This window comes from Aythya fuligula, chromosome 5 (assembly GCF_009819795.1).
Source record: "Aythya fuligula isolate bAytFul2 chromosome 5, bAytFul2.pri, whole genome shotgun sequence".
In the NCBI taxonomy this organism is placed as follows: Eukaryota; Metazoa; Chordata; class Aves; order Anseriformes; family Anatidae; genus Aythya; species Aythya fuligula.
In genome coordinates, this window is record NC_045563.1 from 36083765 (window position 1) to 36102890 (window position 19126).

The window sequence follows — 19126 nt, forward strand, 5'->3', positions numbered from 1 at the left end:
CCTTTTAGCAGTGACATCTAACATGTTTCCCTCTTCTTTCACCTTCTCCATTTTGGATAGGTGTATTAAAAACACCTAGTCCAAGTAGAGATCCAAATGAGGTCCCTCGCCTGCCAGACCCCAACCTTGTTTTTCCTCCAACCCCAAGACGATGGAATGCACAGCAGGACCCCACACTGGAAAGACCCAAGACGTTGGAGTTCCTGCCTCGGCCTCGTCCCGCAGCCAGCCGACAGCGGCTCGATCCCTGGTGGTTTGTGTCACCCAGCAATGCCAAGGGTGAATCTTCTGCCAACAGCTCAAGTACTGACACTCCGAGCAATCTGGACTCTTGTTTTGCGAGTAGCAGCAGCACTGTGGAAGAGAGACCCGGACTTCCCGCACTGCTTCCTTTCCAGGTGGGTCTTCCTGTAGAGGAGCGGACACTGTTGGACATAGATGCTGAGGGGCAGAGCCAGGACAGCACCATTCCGCTATGCAGAAGTGAACTTAACACACACAAAGCTGCAGCATATGAACTCAAGCAAGAATTCTGGTCTTAGTATGAAATCCACTGGGGACAGTAAGCCTCTCTAAATTCACTCCTACTTTTTGCACTGAGAATGCACTTTGAAGACAGATGAGATGGAGGGATGCTACGGAGATCATATGGTGCTGCCTCTGCTGAAGATGTTGTTCGACTGCCTGATTGTTGTCTGCAGTTGGATGTAACTTAGCAACTCAAAGCTGCTGACCTTTGCTGTGGGGTTTTTCTGTAGTCTTCCCTGTCCTCTTATTGCAGTTTGTATCTGCAGTAAGCTAAAATTATCATATCAAAGTCTTTGTTACTGACCTTATAGGATTTGGCACTTGCAGTAAGTATACTGGTATCTATCCTGGTATTAATCAGTATTTTCAAAACTCAAGTACTATGATACAGCAGACACCAGTGTGTATTTTCCCAAAGATTCCAGGACAGAAACAAGTTGTTATCTGGAGACTACCTTCTCTAAAATGTATCATTAGTTAGGCCTGGAAATCGTGGTGTCCCCACTGAAGGAGCAGAAATAGCTATCTTAACACTTGCTTGCCCCGTTTTGCTCATGTGCTAGTGCAAAGTGGAACAGATTGCCAAGGAAGGGCATGGCATCTCCATCGATGGAGGTCTTTGAGAGCAGTCCAGGCTGTTGGGAATGAGTAGATAAGTTGATCCTGGCTTCAAGGTGGGGTGGATGGACTTTGATCTCTTGAGGTCCCTCTCAGCCCTATTTTTCCATGACCCTTTGCTTTCAAAATGATGAAGGGGAATAGTATGACCACTCTAGCTTGCTTTTTTGTTTTGAGCTTTGGTTCCATCAGCCTCCTTTTGTTCCCCCTGTATTGCAGGCTCATAGTCAAGCTGCATCAGCTTTGGGAAGGGAATTGGCAGGAATTCTTTCTTTAAAGCTGTGTTGGCTTGCAGAAGTCAGTTACGTCCCTTCGTTCTTTTTTTCTTCCTGTTCTTCCTCCTTTCTTACTCTTTTTAAGGAGTGGCCCTTGAAACCCAAGACTGCTCTTGTGCACACTGATATTTGTTGCAGGCTCTTTTGAAATTGAGACTTGTGTTGTTAGTAGTTGGATTGTGCAAATAGGAATCAGAACATCTGGATTCTGTCTTATTTAGTCACTGACTCACTGTGTGACCTTGGGCAAATAATGTAACCTCTCCGTGCCTGAATTTCCCCATCTGTAAATAATAGGGTTAATACCTACCTCACGGGGGGGGGATGGGACCTATGTAATTTGTATAAAGTCCTTTGACATCTTTGCGTGGAAGGCATTATAGACATGTAAAACATTTTTGTTTAAATCTGTAGAAACTCCTAACTCTGGTCAAGGAACAGACCCCTCTCTTGCAGGAGGAAGTCACACAACTAAGGTGTGCCTGTGATCAGTTTTCTTTAGAGACTGCAAGTGTGTCTGTGCCCAACAAGTCTATCTTACAACTTTAATGAGAGTTTCACTCTTGCCCAGTTTCAGCATCATACATTAGGGATGTGGCCTTTACGTGAGATGATTAGGGTAGTCTGCTTTATTGCAGGGTGCAGCGTATCTGTTCATTTTTTTGTACAGATCTCTGCTCATTCTGCCAATCTGCTAACCACTCGGGTGCAAATGACTGACTTGACGGTGCTGCCAGTGCTGCACCCACCCCGGTAGGGAAGTCTATCCCTGTAGTGAAGGCAGTGTAGCTGAAGGCTTTCCTGCAGCAGCACAGACAACATGATTGTTCAGATGTTTGCAACCTTATGTTAAAAACCAGCATGTGTGGGGAAGTATTGTCTTTAGTTGATTTTTTAATTCTCTCTGAGGGCTAAACCCAGCATGTTGCCATTAGTCAAGTGCACCCTCTTATCAAGCAAATACAGTATGTTACCACAGAGAAAAGTCACATTTCTTTGCTCATCTCGTTCCATGAAACTTGTTTTATGGCAGAATTACTCTTTGTTGCCTGTTCCATTGAATGATCCAGCATTAGCCTAGGTGATGTTACGATGGCTGCTGAAGCTGGATGGACAGTTGACTGCGTAGGCAAGGTACTCTAGTGTGGGGCTAAGAAACTTTAAAAAGAAAACTTATGTTTCTGGCACTTGTGTTAAATGTAGGGCTTAAGCATTTTGGGTTTCTTAAACCTGAGGGAGGAGGGGAAGGGGAACCCCACAAACAGATGGTTAATCTCCATTGTGCTATAGAAACAAACTCAAGGAAAGAAGCCTGGTCAGAAGTTGGGTCAGAGGGACTTAAAGCAAGAGATTAAAACTACTGAGTTTTCATGGTCTCCCTAACCCTTCTAGAGAGTCTGAAGCAAAACTGGATCAGCTGTTCTGAAGAGTTTAGCTTTCTATGCAAGAAGTGTCACTACAAAAGTCATAGGAAGCGGCCTCTGCTCTCCGAAGACATCATCCAGAATAGCTCTTTTGTGTAGGAAAGTTAAAGAAGAAACAAAATCCTTTCCTTCTCTCTCTCTTTTAGGTAATCACTTGGTGAAGGTGGTGTGTAGCTAACCTGTTAGAAGTATTTGGTTCCGAAGGGCATCTTCCCTAACACCAAACGGACAGCAAAAGAACTGGGTAGGCTAGGTGACATGGTTTAAGGATCCAGGTTAGGGTTTCCAGTTTAGATATTCCGTATTCCAGAGCTGCCAGAATGATTGGGTAGGACCATAATGCTTTCCAAATGTTCCTCGGATGATGCAGTTATCTTAATTGAATCTAGCATGTGAAGTAAAGCAAGGTAGTCTCTTTGAGCATCAACCCATAGATGAGTCTTCCACCTGTGATCGATCCCTGGACTAACCTGAGGTGTCAGGCACGAGGTGTCTGTTGTCAAACAAAACTGTAGGCATTAGCAAGTGGTGGGATATTCTCTGACAGGCAGAGGGCTCTCAAGGCAAAGAGTTGTCAGTTGTTTTACTGTATGCATCCTGAAAGCTGAGGCCATGCGCATGTCAAAGCCAGGCGGAACCTTTCCCTATATCCATCTTGGCATGACATCCTGGCTTGATTTCTTAACCGCCTTCATCTGTTTGTTATTTTTCCATCCCAGCCATGGGTGCAGAGGTTCCCCAAATCCCCAAAAGAGTGCTTCACTATAGCCCACTAGGTACTGAGAAGAAATGAGCCAGTCAGGAAGCTCAGATCTTTTCTTTTTTACTGGTTATTAGTATTCCCATTTCTCAGTGAGACAAAAGTTTCATTATTGACACACCTTCCTAGCAGCGTTCTTGAGAAAGATGATGGTGAAAATCTTGCTATAAAAATAAATGCATTTTTTCCTTAAATACCTGAATAAGTTGCACTTTTTTGCTATGAAGCAGAAAAAGAGAACACAAGATCACAAAACCACTGAGCAGTTTTTAAAACAATGAGAAAAGAATGGAATAAAATGTGTTAAAGTAATTACAGGGCTCACAAAGAGGAAATGACATTTTGTAACTGATACTAAGAGTAGTAAGATTGTTGCTGTGAAAAAAATTAAGTTTGGAAATGCATATGTATTTTCTTTTAAATAGCTCGTTGGCAATATATGTCACTAATTTATGTAACTGATTTAGGAATTTAGAATATTTTTGCCAACCCTTCAGAATACGCTATCCCTGTATTCTGTTTTTCCTGTAAAATAGAGGGGAAAGCACAGATGTAGCGACAATGCAAAAAAAAAAAAAAAATACATTTTTTTTTTACTAAATTTCTACTGGTTTCACAGAAATTGAATGTGGGACATGTAGAGAGAAGAAAGCTTTTGTGTCAAAACTAAGGCGGTAATAGTTATGGATTTTTTGTAATATTGTTGCTTCCTATGGACTGCACAATGCTCTGTCTTGCCATCAAGGAGGTCTCATCTCCTTTGATCCTTTTCAGAGGTGCAAATGTAACTTTTTATAGGTATCTTTTTTCCTTCAGATTATTATTGCAGTGGGTTGATATTCAGTATGGGGCAGGGAACCTCAATGAAAATATTCTTTTTGTAATGGGTTTCTAACAAAATGAGTATTTTCAAAGTGATTTTTTCATTATTGATGTGGAAAGACCTGTTCTGGTTTGGTATGCTTTTATGATGAAGTATTTTTCTGTACCTCTAGGAATGGGAGTAGTTGCCTTCCTCTTCATAGCATGCTGTTATCTTAAGACTTTATGGACAATACTGCGTAGAGATGTTACTTCGATTGTCATGAAACTGGATACCTCTCACTCTGTTGAAGGTGAGGCAGTAATGGTTGAGTAGAGAAAGGTCTTTACCATCTGGAGTGTTTTACTAAGGAGAAAATGACAGGAAACCTCCTAACATGAGCCACCTTTCTATCTTTTACCTAACTTTTATTTGAAACTTAATTCATCTCTGTGGGATGAATATGGGAACTGGAGACCCATTACATATATAGAACCAAACCTAATATAATATCCCCAAATTCAGTGTTAGCTTGTTGCTTTTGTAAGTAATTTTAAGCTAGTATCTTTTTTTTTTTTCTTTTGAAACCTTTCCTCTTGGAAAAAGATGCTTATTGCTTTCTAAGCTTTTCCATGCATTTTGGGACTACTCTTAAGAACTATTCAACTCTGTGGCAAATAGGAAGTTGTATCTTGCACAGTGATATAAATCCTCCTTTTAGCTTCAGTTTTTTCAACATAAAACAAAGAAATCTATATTTGGAAATGAAGATATCTGATCCATGTTGCTACAGGGTAGTTGCTTTGCTTCAGTATTTATAACTCACTTAAGGCTATAATTTGGGTAAAACTGGATACTAACTGAGGGGAGAGGCATGTGTTAAAATACAGTTGCAAACCAGCAATAAGTACAGCGTGTATGTTCAAACAGAACCAAAACACACTCATGCTGTCACGGAGGATAACATTAAGGTTTCCTAAACCTTTGGTTCATTATATAATTAAGATATCTTTAAGAAATAATGCCTTCCTGTGTTTTTCTTTTAAGTTTACTATGGTAAGACTAGAATAAGGTGGTTAGGACAGCCAGTGGTCCTGTATCTAGCTGGAGAGAAGGTATTTTTAATCAGATGTTTATCACTTTTCTATTTCTATATCCAGTATTGTGGTTGAGATTTTCTTTTTTTTTTTATCATGGTTAGCAAACGAAAGAGTCTTAAGAAGGACTTGTGTTGGTTTCCTCAGCTCTGCTTTCACAGTTTCACAAAGCAGTACTGAAATGCATTTATAGCTTATTTTGCTGCTCCCTCTTATGAACACACTAGTAGAATGTCACATGCTGCAGTGTTAATGTGCATTTGCTTTTGTTTTTTCTCATGCTCAGCTTTTTTTAAGCAGCTTTGTCATTGGTCAGAGATGAATACAGCTTCTGAAATCGCCTACATCAGCTTTATTTTTGTATTTTAAAAACATTCATTCCCAAGCTAAGAAGCATGTGCTTGATTATAAGGTAATTTCCCACTGGTGACTGGGTGGTGGATCTCAAGTAGCTACCAGTCTTCTTGTTCCTTCCTAACAAGTATCCTTTTTTTTCCCCACTAGAGAATCTTCAGCACTTCACCAACATTGTATACAAGAAACATGTTTCACCTCTTTCTGTACATTAAAACAAACAAACAAACTTTTTCCTTTGTTCCAAATGACCAGGAACATCATTTTCCTACTGAGTGTGACTTTTGGGGCTGCTCTTTTTTAAGCATGTGAATCACCTATGTGTATTTTAGGTACATCTGTATTCCTAGGTGCCTTCTGCTTCACATGCATCCTTGCTAGGGCCTTAGGTTGTTTTTTTTGGAGGGAACTCTTGGATTTAGCTCTCAGTACTGTATTGTTATCATACATCAGGCCAAACACCAGCACTGCAAACGTTTTGTGTCCTTCTATTTGCTGACTTGCGTACACCCCTGTGGAAACAAGTGCGCTGTCATTAGCTCTCCTTATCTCTTGGATAGAATTCTAAACACATTATTTCAGTGGCTGTCCCTTTCCCATCTTAATCAGTTATTAATTCTTGGTACTATAATATTATGGGGCCCAAGGCAGAAAACAACACTTGTTTTAGGTGTTCTTTGACCTGAAATATTTTCAAGGTAGAAACATAAAACACAGCTAGGGGAAGTGAAGGTGGAAGTTGACAGAAAATAACCAATACATGGGTAAAATTATCATTCTTTTGTAGTAAAACAGTTGGAGGATAGAGGATACTAGCTGCTTGGTAATCTCTGGGCATCATAGGTAAGTTGGGTCCTAAAGAAGAATTTGAGGATTGTGTAGTGACTTTGTTTCTGGTTGTCTTTATTTTACCCTGAGCTACCTCATTTGTAGAGTTGGAGTGTGAAGAAAGGATAAAAGGGTGTTGGTGTTTTTTTGACGGGAACTGTTCTAGGTAGGCAGTTGAGGCTGGAATGATGAGAGGACAGAGGAAAACACTTGTTTTTGGCTCTCTGGCACTCAGATTCCCAATGGAAAAACGAAACCAGCAGTTCAGGTTGATAAGTTAAGGTTATGCTTGCTTTTACTATGTAGGTCTCCAAAATAAACAGTAAATGACAAGGCAGAGGGCATGTTTCCTGATGGTTTTCAACACGTGGAAGAGCTGAACGTCTGCAGTGTGGAAAGGTGGTGATTTCATATTGGTCACTGCTGCTGTTAAAGGGGAAAGTATGTTTTTTGAAACAGATTTTTTTATACTCTTGTGTTCTTTAAGTGAACCTGTATGCAGTCCTGCTTTCCTGTATTCGCAGTTGTTTTCCTAATATATTTGATTTTAATGTAGTTCTCATGTCTGAATGCTAACAATGTGCAGACAGTCTGATATAGCTAATACTAAGAAACCATGACACATTTTTAGTGTGTAATATAGTGGATTTATAAGGTTGAAGTGGGCAACTTTTGGGTCTGTAGCTTATGGGTCAGTCAGATCCTAGCCCAGCTAACAAATGGATGCTTAGCCCAGATCTGCAGAAGGAATGCCAAAGTTGTTTAGAAGTTGCTTAGAATAAGTTACTTGAAAAATAATAATGCTAAGGAAAAATGTTCCTTCATTACCTAAAGTACTTTTCTAGGATCTTGTCCATGCTTGAAGTTAAGCTTCCAGCTAGTGAGAGCCCACATTGTTTCTAAAAGTAGTTGGCTGAAGCCCCAGCATAAGACCAGGATAAAGTATTTATTTATGCTATTTAGGAGTGATTAGCACTGTCTCCTTGTTCTACCTTGATTGTTCTGATTTAGTATTTTCTTGAGAACAGATGCTGAGGTTGGGTAAAACTAACCTTCTTGCCTTGAAGCAGGAGGGGGAGAGACACGGGTGTGAGAAAGAAGAAGCATTGCTCTAGCCATGCCCTAGTGCTTTCTCTTAGTAGCAGAGGTTATAATGGAGCAGAAAGACATACCAGTGCTTTTTCAGGCTGCATTGATAAGAATGCTGCTAACATGAGATTTCAGAATATAATCAAGTTCTTTGGGAACCCTTGTAATTGGTTTCTTGTCACTGAGTTTCAAAACAAATGGGGTCTCTGATTACTGTTTAGCTTAGCACAGTTGCACACTGATCTTGGAGGTGAACTGAGCTTTTTCTTTGGGTTTTTCTGGAATTTCATAGATGTGGCCACTTCTCAACTTGGGGGTAAGGTGCTGGGATGTTTCTTCCCAGACACAGTTTGTGTCACAAAATGAGTTCTCTTGACTGATTGCCCAGATATTCATAGTAGGCTTGTATTTCTGTCTTGCATGCTTTAGTGAGCAGCTCTTAAAATGTCACCACGGTTAGCATTTGTATCTGAATAGGGCAGCTAGTACCTCCGAGCTGATTGTTCACTCTGCATCTAAAGCAGATGTTACTGCATCAGTTCTGCCATTGCTGTTTTCAAGGTTATCTTGGCAACCGTAACATCCAGAAATCCTGGGCTGTACAGAATAACTCAGCAGCAAAAAAAATAATTAAAAAAATAAAAAATAAAAAACAAAGCATACCAGTGTTTGCCAGTGGAGCAGTTGAGTTTGGCCAGTGCTCTTTACAGAGAGTAAAAGCCATTTTTGTGCAGCATAAGTCTGTCGGAGAGACAGCTAAATTCCAAGTGGAGAATATACCTAGGTCTGCTTAAAATCAGTGCCCCTCATAGTTGTCAGTTTTAATAAGAAACCATGTAAAGCTAAGAACATCTACATGTAGTAGTAAAAATTCATATTTGGGGCACTGCCTTTTAACTAGAAGGGCAAGAGGCCTCAATTCAAGGAAGCTATTCATCTCATAACTAAACATCACTGGAATCAATGGAATGTATCTGGGTCCAAATACACGAGACCCCAAGTCAGCAAAGCTATTCTAATCTGAACTGGGGTGTCTGTAAAGATTCATGGTGAAGGACCGGCCTCCATACTTCGTCAGAGGAAGTTCCTTCACAGCTTTCTGGGTTTGATTGCTCTGATTCGTGTGGCCTTTCCATGCCTGCATTTGCCATGCCTGTTTGACTGCTAATTCTTAACCATAAACAAGGGAAGCTTTGAGAGAATGTTCTGACACAGGAGGGAAAGAGCAATGGCTTCTGCACTAGCAGATTGCTAGCTGCAAAGGGGCAATGAGTGGTGTGTGGAGTTTGTACATACAAATGCTGGTGTTAAACCCGAGGCTTCTTCTCAGTTTTGTTTTTCCATTTCAAAAACGCATCCTTCCAGGCTGATGGACAGACCTGACAAGTTCGATAGTGATCAGCATCCACCACCATTGTTAGGTTCTTGGGTTCTCGTTTGTCAGCTGTTGGCCCAGCATTTTGTGCTGGTGTGTATGATTGCTTTGCTATAAATGCAGAACAAGCTGGGAATTTCGGAGATATTTTGCGTAACTTAGGTTGGGAGGCTTATATGGAGTGGGGAGGGCAACAGTGGTAGAAAAATCAGGGAAACTACGTGTGCTTTTAACAATGTCTCTTCTGTGGCTTTGAAAGTCCAAGAATTTCTAAGCCAGAGAATGTATTTCCTCCCTCTTTTTATAAGCTACGTCTTTCTTTTGCCTTATTAATTGTGGATCTGCTCCTGCTTCTGTTTAAATCCAGCTGCAAAAATCAGTGACCTGACTTCCTAGGTACAATGTTGTAAATCTGAAGAACCAGGTGAGTAGATTACACCCAGTGTAAGATCATGCCCACATGTCCATTCTTTTGAGGTATGGGATAGTTCCTGCTTGTGTTGAAATTCCTTTGTGGAGCGTGTTAGGTACTTTGTAAGAAACTCCAAACTCTGCAGGACTGGGATTCATCTTACGATGCTAAGTATTTCAGTCCTTTTGTGGAGACCTCCTGTACGTCTTCTCTTCTGTTCACGGTGTTCAAAAGTCTTTGCTATGGAAGTAGCACCTGAGGGTGTGTTTTGCCTGAAGAACCTGCAATGAAGCAGTTGCGTTAGCAAGTGGTAACGTACCCCAGAGTTGAGTAAACTAATGGAAGCCACCGAGTTTTTCTTGTTTGTGTGATGAAATGTTGTCAAATGAAGTGATTTGTTGGAGCCTTCCTTTAACCTCTGTACAGCAGTAAGCTTAGGGGAAAATAAGATTGCATTATTTTTTAAAAAGCTTTATTTGTGACCCGGCCTTGTTGCCTCTGACCCTCTTGGGCTTAAATAGTTAAATTATATTAATGTCCAGTTTGTTTCACTGTAGGTAACACATCAACTGAATACTCTTGTGCATAATCTACTGTATCTTTCCTCTGTTCTGTGTCAATGTATTATGTGTATTTGGATTACAGTTCTTTTTTTGTATTAAATTATTTTATGTTATAGAACAATATTTAAGCAAAGCAAAGAGCTAATGAAAGTTGTTGGCGTTCTGAGATTTTTTTTCTCTTTGCTTTTTTTTGGATGTACTGTAAATTGTAAACCAAGGATGCCAAGCAGGCTTGGTTCAATGGCTAAAATTATTGTATTACAGTGTAATGCTGATCTAGGCCTTGTCTCAACACTAGAGCACACAGACTTGAATAAAACTGTTATAAAAGTGATCATCTTTAGGTCTGGAGTTCTTGTCTTTGTGCTTCGGATAATTTTGAACAGGTATTTAGAACAACGGTATCATTACCTTGCTACGAGGAACACCTTCTTTTCCTAGTGCCAGCACAGGCTTATTTTTTTTGCTAGTCATCTTGGTTCTGATGGGCTGTTCCAGCCCTGTTTGTACTAAACCCCACACAGTGTAATATCAGACTTGGCACACAGTACCTGTCTGCTAACACACTTCTAGCTCTGAACAGGGTAATTAATTGCATACCATTTTAATTAAGGTTAATATTTCTGTTCTGTTAGTTTAAGATTTTTGTACTCTGTATTTAGCATCACAGCCAGAAGATGTATCTGAATGCCTGGATCTGGGGCGAATGCAGTAACACATTTTTTGCATGATGACATTTAACAGATGGTTCAGATTCACTTCTGATGCAATGCCTTTGTCCTTGCCACCTTACTGAATAAGGCTCTGTTGCTGGAACCAGCACCCCTTCAAGATCTTTCATTTACTGCCAGTGTGAAAGACTACGTGGTTTTGATTCCGAGGTTGTGTGTTTGAGTCCTGGATTATGTGCTGTTGTCTGATACAAAACCATCATTTAACTTTCTCTTTTTTAAGGAACGTAGCTGCACTGATGAAGGGCTATGCACTACAAGAGCCTGTGTTTCATAATTTCCTTTGAGAAGAGATTTTTCTCTAATGTGATTATGTGCAAGAAATCCGACAACCTTCCAGCAGGTATGGAGACTGGAACAATGCATAGATAGTATCACTGCCTGTATTCTATTCAAAGTGCTAGAGTGGTGGTTTTTGTCATAGGCTGAGAAGAGAGTGGACAGGCTGTCAATTAAGTTTAGTTGAAAATAATGACGTGCAAAATGAGTTGCCTTTTCACTCATTTTAACAAGGGTGTCCTGCAATAGATGGTTTCAAGCATTCCCTCCTCCCCTCCAATTCCTGAATGCTTCAGTCTAAGACTGGTATTTCTACCTTCTGTAATGTTTGCACAATGCATTTCTGTTGTAAAAGAATCAGATTTTCTAGCTGGATTTGCTCGCCTGTCACAACCATGAGGTTGTTGTAATGTTCAGGCTGACCTCATCAGGAACAAAAATCTGGATGCATCATGGCAGATAAATTTCTGCTACCGAATGCATCTTCTGTAGAGAACAGCAGGAACACGAAGCAGTGCAGCAGAACATAAAAATAAAGTTTTCTCAGTAGAGGAATCTAACCACTTCTTGTAGAAAGTGAGGATCCTAAATGAAAGCTGCCACGGTCAGCACAGATCCAAAATAAACATGCCAGCAGATGTTTTAGGCTGAGTAACTTAGATTTTCTTTTGTTGATATGTAGGCGAGGGTTGGGTATACAGATTCTATGGCACAGATTTTAGTTGGCCTTTAGCTGTGTATGTATATAAACCCAAGTGAGCAAATCACCACGTTGTGTTACAATATTCCTTGATGACGTGCTGGGAACAGCACATGGAAGTGGTGCTTTAGAAGCCCACCGCACACCTTGATGAAACTTCTAGTAGCCTTCTGCGGCCATGCACATTAATAGGTGTGGAGGCTCTGCAGCTGGGGCTGCTGGAGCAGTGCTCACAGCCTGTGCTCCCCCTGCCTGCCACAACCAGATGCCTGCTCCCTCTGGCTGTCCAGACTGCCCAGCCTGGGCCTGAGTTCTCATCAGGAAAGTGACGTGACTGGGAAATGACTCTGAGGCTGATGGCTGGGTCCATGCAGGTGTGCAGGGGGATGGCTGCCTAGCCACAGGTGAATCAAATGTGCAAATTCCCCTTGGTGGCCTTCCTGAGTCTCACACCTAGCTCATATCCCTCAAAGATCCCCTCCATCTGCAATTACAGGTGTGTCCCTGCCTTTGATTTTTGATACAGATCAGTGACAGTGCTACTTATTTGCCCTGTGCAAGGAGTGAACAAGGGTTTAATCTGCATCCTGACATCAGGCTGGTGTTGAAGGTATGTGCATTAAGCATTTTATAGCTAGAGGGACAGACAAAATATATTGTTTTGAACATGCAAGGTGTACAGGATTCATTATCTGTGATAAAATTTCATGCTCATGACGCACTAGGAAAGAGTCAGCACTAGATCTCCCTGAAATTCACCATCCTGCCTCCATAGTTTTCTTCCTTTCTAGTAAGAAGGTTTTTGGTGAACATTATGCTGCTGCAGCTAGGAACAGGGCTTAAAATAACACTGAGGCTCTGGCTTGGATTGGTAGCCTCTGGCAGCTGTAGATTGCCAGGAAGAAATTGTTTGCATCCTCGAACTGTAGGGGATGTTCCTACTGGTGCAGAAATATTATTAATTGCTTTGTGCTGTGGCAGGCTTGTAAGGAGGTGGATTTTCAGTGGAAAAAGACAACCCAGGGGACAGGCAGCAGGTGTGTGCTGCTGTGAGGCTGGATGACTCAGGCTGTGATGGTCTGTGTCCTGACTAAGAACTTGAAGGACAAAATTTGCTGCAATGACTCTTTCATTTTGTCACTTTAATGCTGGAGAAAATTTACCACATCAATGTTTCTGCACTATGCTCAGTCAGTAACAGGCCAAAAATAAAACAGTTTGTTTTATTGCATGGGCATTAGACAATGTGAAAAGAAGCCTCACTCAGGCAGGTCATTGGTTTTAATTTGCTTCAGGCCATCTGGTAAGCAGCCATCCTTCTTGGGCACCGAGCACTGGGGGGCTGCGTGCTATGCTCATTTGGTTTCAGCACACAGAATCACCGTGGTTTGGGTTGGAAACAACCCTAGAGATCATCTAGTTCCAACCCCCCTGCCATGGGCAGGACACCTCCCACCAGACCAGGTTGCCCAAAGCCCCATCTAGCCTGGCCTTGAACACCTCCAGAGATGGGGCACCCACAGCTGCTCTGGGCAGCCTGTGCCAGGGCCTCACCACCTTCTAAGAATTTCTTCCAAATAACTAACTTAAATCTACCCTTTTTTAAAGCCATTACCCCTTGTCCTGTTGCTACATTTCCTGATGAAGAGTCCCTCCCCAGCTCTCCTACAGGCCCCCTTCAAGTACTGGAAGGCCACAATAAGGTCTCACCGGAGCCTTCTCTTCTCCAGGCTGAACAACCCCAACTCTCTCAGCCTCTCTCCATTGGAGAGGTGCTCCAGCCCTCGGAGCGTCAGCCACAACTCAGAAGCCACCACCTGTTTCAGGTGTAATTGATAGACTGGTCTATCAATTTTTCTCCCTGGAAAAAAAAAAAAAAAAAAGGGAGGGGAGGAGGAGTCCTGCTCCCTCCCAGGAGATGCATGAGGATGGAGAGCTCTCTGTGGGAGCAAGGCGTATCTTGTCTCTCGGTCCTTTTCCCTTGCTGGTAGGTGTGATGGTGCCTTGTAATTACAGCAGGTTGCATGCTCTTTTTACTGCAAATTGCCTTGCTCCTGGGCAGTGCTGAAGCAGGCTGCCTGGATGGGGCTGAAGACATTTGTCCTAGGGCTGAAAACTCCAGGAGTGTGCACCACCTCTGAACACCAGGAGACAACACCATGTGTGTTGTCTCACAGCAGTTCCCTGACTTCCACCCCGGACACGGCACGCGGTGGGGATGTTCCTTGGTGAGGGAACAACTCAGGCTCTTCAAAGGGTCACCCAGCTGCATGCGGGCAGATAAGGGCTGCAAACAGGAGTGAGGCTCCTGTGTGCCTGTGTCCCTGATGTCTGTGGCTGATAAAGAGACTTGCTGATTGTCTTCCTGTCAGCATCCCTGTGAATCTTTGGCAGCTGAAAGATAAAAGGGCTTCTGTGTGTAGGAAGGGAAATATCCAGAGCTCCCATCTGGGTTCTGCAGCCTGAATCATGCTGGAGCTGGGCTCTACAGAGAAAGGTGATGTTATAAAGGATCCTGGGGAGAAATAAGCTCTGGCCCAACCTGTGTCACCCTGGCAGGTGGTCAGAAAAGGAGTGTGCACTTTGTCTCTGCAGTGGGATTCAGCACTTGCTGCCCTCTCACCACTGGGCGTACAACTTGTGTGGAAATTGCATTTCACAGAAAGCTTCAATTTTTACAGCAGGCATTCGGCAGCTTGCCAGCACGCAGCTACTGCCTTCAAAGAGCTGCCAAGCGCCAGCTTTCTTGGGTTCCACCGAGCTTTAGGTGCTTCTTGTTCTTACTTCTAAAGCAACCTTACACATAGGTCAGGAGTGAATGGTCCCATCCCGATCTGGTGCCTGGACACCACAAAGCCCTGTGTCCTGTCACCAACATCAGGAGCTACGAGCTCCCCGCGTGTTCCTTGTATGCCCTTCCTTTCCTCCTCTTGCTTCCACGAGGGCGTGCTCATTTTCCTGATTCCCACCTGACCTTGTTATGTGCCTTCTCAAGTGCATTTCCAGGGCATCATCTGCTGTCATCCAGTTTTGCAGCTTGCGTAGCTGTACTTTTTCCTTTATTTTCTAGCGGATGAGATACTAATTGCTACAGACCACATCTATTTCCAGCTGAGCTTACTCCTTGTGTTTGTAGGAGCCAATCACAAGCTGGTAACAAGGTACCAAATAATAACCCAGGTGAGCATATGACCATCACAGAACTGTGCTTTCCTCTGGCTCCTGCTTAAATTTTGATTCTGTAATGGCGTTTCCTCTCTGATTTTCTAAATTACTTTGATGAGCTATTAACCGTAATTAGGCTACCATTGCACATCTTTGAAATAGTAAAGCCATAACACATTTCCAAAGCAAGAACTTGTGTTTTCTCTAGATTCAAGGAGAGAGGCAGGTAAGTGCAGATCACTGAAACAAGTTGCCTTCCTTCAAGAAAGGGGGCTGTGGAAACATGGGATTGCACTGCCCTCAGCTCCTTCCCAGCCGTGTAGCTAGGTGATCAGAAGTACCTGGCAGCTACACAGAAGAAGTGCATGGCAGGTGTTTCTAGGTGCTAATTTCCTTTCCTTAATGTGATGAGGAAAACAATCATCACCTCACTGTCTTTACAGCTGGAATAGCTTTCTTGAGTATCCATCACGGATGTCTTTGGCTACCTCTTAAATAAGTGCAAGTAACGACCAAAAAAGGAGGAAAAACTCATGAGAATTAAAACTGGGGGAAGGAAGATAAGTGAAGGAAATGGTTAAAATGGTCGTTTGGGAATAGAAGTGTTGTGATTAAGGGGCATAAGCAGTGCAGACCTACTCTACTGTGTGTACGTGCACTTAGCACCTTAAATCCAGACTCTTTGCAAACACAGTTTAGTATTCCAAATAAGCCTCCTAAGTGGGTCATTCTGCAATTCAGAAACTGAGGCAAAAGGAAGGTAAAAACCTTTCCAAAGGTGCAAGTGCTAAGCAGAACTGAAAGTAGTGCCTTGGAGTCTTGCCTCTTAATTCTCTTCTCTGACGGCAGCTCTCTTCTTAGATCTTCTGCAAGTGGTTTTTTGGTTGAGGTACATTAGGCTTGATACAGTAGGCTTGGACAATTACATTCAGTTGTTAGCAAGGATAATGATATTAAAACAAAGCAGTTAGGTATCTCTAGAGGTCTGCAAGGAAGCATGCAATGCTCCAGTAAGAGCAGCACTACCAGGAAAGTGATGAATGCCATGGCTAGGTATGGAGTAATAGAGCACAAGAACCAGCCTTTTAATGGCCCATTAAGGAGAAAAATTATGTACAGAAGTTGAGGCTGTTTTTGATAATAGTTTCCAAAGAAAATGTTGCATTCTACCCCTGGGATCAGTTGAGCAGTTTGTTTTGACTTTTGTGGTCTCCAGCTAATAAAACAGAGCTTACTGACAGGTGTGAGTGCAGGATGAGTGAACATTTCCCTCGGTCAAAGCTTAAAACCTCCAGCCAGTGCCAGCATCCCTCAGAGGTCCTGTACGTTTCATGTAGCATCTCTGACCCAGAGGCTGCCTGTTTGCTTTCCATCCTCCTCCTGCTCCGGTTTGGCTGACTGCCTGATGTTACGGGCATGTGAGGGGGCAGGTACTAGTCCTTCAGCGAGTGATACCCACGCTGCTCACAGTAGCACATCACACACTTTAGTACCGACATCCAGAGGTCAGTGCTCAAGAACCCCTTCTGATTGAAAAATACTTCAGATAAATTAGGCGGATCTAATGAGTTTGGATATACTGGGAGGCAGAGAGCTACCAAGCTGGCCATCTCAAAGGCCTGTTGCATGCAGAGGCTGGGTATATACTTTGATTAAGTGCATCTTCCTTTCTCAGCATTTCATGTGAGTGTAATCAGACCTGCTAAGGGTCAAAGCTGGTAATGCCACTTTTCAAGGGGAGAGAAGAAGTGTGCAGATACAAAATCTATGAGCTGCAGAAAAGATATGGACTCAATAAGATGAGGTTTGGTGAAATAAATACTGAGTGGTCAAATGTTTTCCCTTTGTACTATATTTACCTCTTGCAGCAGTTTGTCCCAGATACAGGCCATGGTCTGGAGTTATTCACAGGCGTTTGAGGATGCAGTTTCTATGAAAGATGCCGTCCTAAATAAAGCTGTATTGATTCAGAGGGAAGGAATAAGCTTTACAGACATTAAAGGAGCAGGGAAATGCTGGTTGAGAAGCAGAACCTCTGAAAGGGATCTGAGGCTGGAAATAGAGTTGCCCATGGATTAGCAAATAATACTAACACAAAAGTGGAAATGTCAAAATACCATTTGGTGGAGAAAGGAGCATAACCTGGGGAAGAAAATCCTATTCTGTTCTGCAGCTCCACACTCAGCAGCTAAAGGAGGTGAATGCTTCAGGAGCGGGGGACTGAAGTTGCAAGCTGAAGTTGAACATTGCCTGCCACCAACAGGGAAATGGGTGAGGGGGTAGGTGCCTGGGGAATGAAAAGGGCTTTTGCTTTTGCACATGGTGTACCCTGGAAGTGTCTTTATCCCAGGAGCTGGTCCTTAATGCTCTTCTGCACATTGGAGATGGGCTTTACTTTGTGAGGAACCAAATGTTCCTAAAAGTTACCCTTAGCTGAGGGTATTATTTGAGGAAAATAATTTCTCACCTTCCCTAGCAGGTAGGTGGTGGTTGTGCTAGGTAGCATCCTCTTTTCCCACTGCAGATGTAGATAGGAAAGAGGGAAGCAAGGCACAACTTTAAAGGAGAGAAAAGAAACATCTCATTTTGAATGGTAAGAGGAAGAAGAGATTCCCTCTCTTCCTGAGCATGCTCTCTTCTGCCTATGCCATTGCCTTCTCTTCCCCTTGTACTTTCAATAAAGACTTCTCTGCTGAGACAGATGATATTCAGAGCCTCGCTCCAATACCTCAGGCTCATATCAAAGAACAGCAAAATGCAGAAGGTTTGGCACTCCAGTAACATTGCCTGGGGTACGAGTGAGGGCAGAGTGGAAATAACTGAGCTGGTGAAAAATTGGCCAAGGAGACACCTGCTGCTCTGGGACGTACAGGAACACAGGGACCTAGTGGTGTTGCTGTGACACCCATCAACGTGAAACTTGACCTACGTGAGGGGAAGTCAGATGCAGAATTAAGATCAGCTGAAGTGAGGGAGCAAATGTCTAAGGAAAGTCTGGGATAGCTGCACACTGAGCTGCAGAGGCAGGATTCAACACTTTCCTTTTGCAGAGAGAATAGGGTTGAGGGATATATAAAACACCATGGAAGTGTGCACGTGCCTGTGCATCCACGTCCTTTCCCACATATGCACACCAGCGTGTGTGTGTTGGGGAGGCATCTGCACCTAGCTCACAGCAGAAATTCTGTGTGGCTTCCAAGAGAGCATTATAGCTGGTGTCACAGCAGCTGCTAGAAAACAACCCACAACCACTGTGCTATGCTTTTCAAAAGATCACACATCAACACATCATGAATTAAAACAAAATTCCTCATTCCTAATAGTGTTAATGCTTTTAGTAGCTCTTGTTATAGAATACAATTCTAAAAAGGCAGTTTACTTTTGCTGTTTTTTCTACGCTTCTAGGGAATGTCTGTTTTCAGGCTGTAAGACTTCATTTACATTAAATGTGGTGACAAACAGGAAAAAAAAAGAATTAAAAAACAACAACAACAACAACAACAAACAGAAGTAAAGGATTTAGCAGCTTTCTGGATCATGCTTCAGGAGTTTGCTTCCGTAACATGGTGGGTCCTCCTACAGCTGGAAAGGGGCAGTGCAGAGACTGGACCAATGGAGATGAATTCACCACGTCTGCCCCACTCCAGCAAAGTCAGTAGGGCTCAGACCAAACTCTGGAAGCCAAAAATCCCATCTATTTTTGCTAGTGACTGTGGTATAAGAGTGTGGAATCTGGGGAGGAGCTCTCAAACCTGGTAGAAAGCCCAAGGCACCCCTCTAAGAAGTGCTCTGGCAGCGGAAGGAGAGCTTGAAGACCTCTGCCTTAGGACAGAAAGGGCTCTGGCACTGCAGGCAAAGCATGCAGGAGGATCGGGATGGTTCTGTGTGAGCGAGGGTGCTCTGGGAAGGAAGTTGTCAGCCTTCCAGCGGGCTGCAGCATTTCAGGAAGCACAACCACATTATGATCAAACATTCTCTTCATTGCAACAGATGACAAGACGGTTTTTCAGCAGACATTCAATTATTGTTTGAAATAGATGGTTGGGTATAAGGGGAAAGTTCTCTTTTTAGATGAAGCTGCGTTTCACTTGGGACTTCTGCAATCAGAAAATGCATTTGTAGCAGC

At 42.8% G+C, this 19126-nt stretch overlaps 1 protein-coding gene across 1 annotated transcript in view; it reads left to right on the forward strand.

Moving 5' to 3' along the window:
• The window catches only part of MAP3K9 (mitogen-activated protein kinase kinase kinase 9), a 64780-nt gene extending 54321 nt beyond the window's left edge, over nt 1-10459 (forward strand). Inside the window, exon 11 of the mRNA XM_032188711.1 lies at nt 61-10459. Within this exon, the coding sequence (XP_032044602.1) occupies nt 61-542 (482 nt within the window). The 3' untranslated portion in view covers nt 543-10459. The remainder of the gene's footprint in view (nt 1-60) is intronic.
• The last annotated feature ends 8667 nt before the right edge of the window (nt 10460-19126 follow it).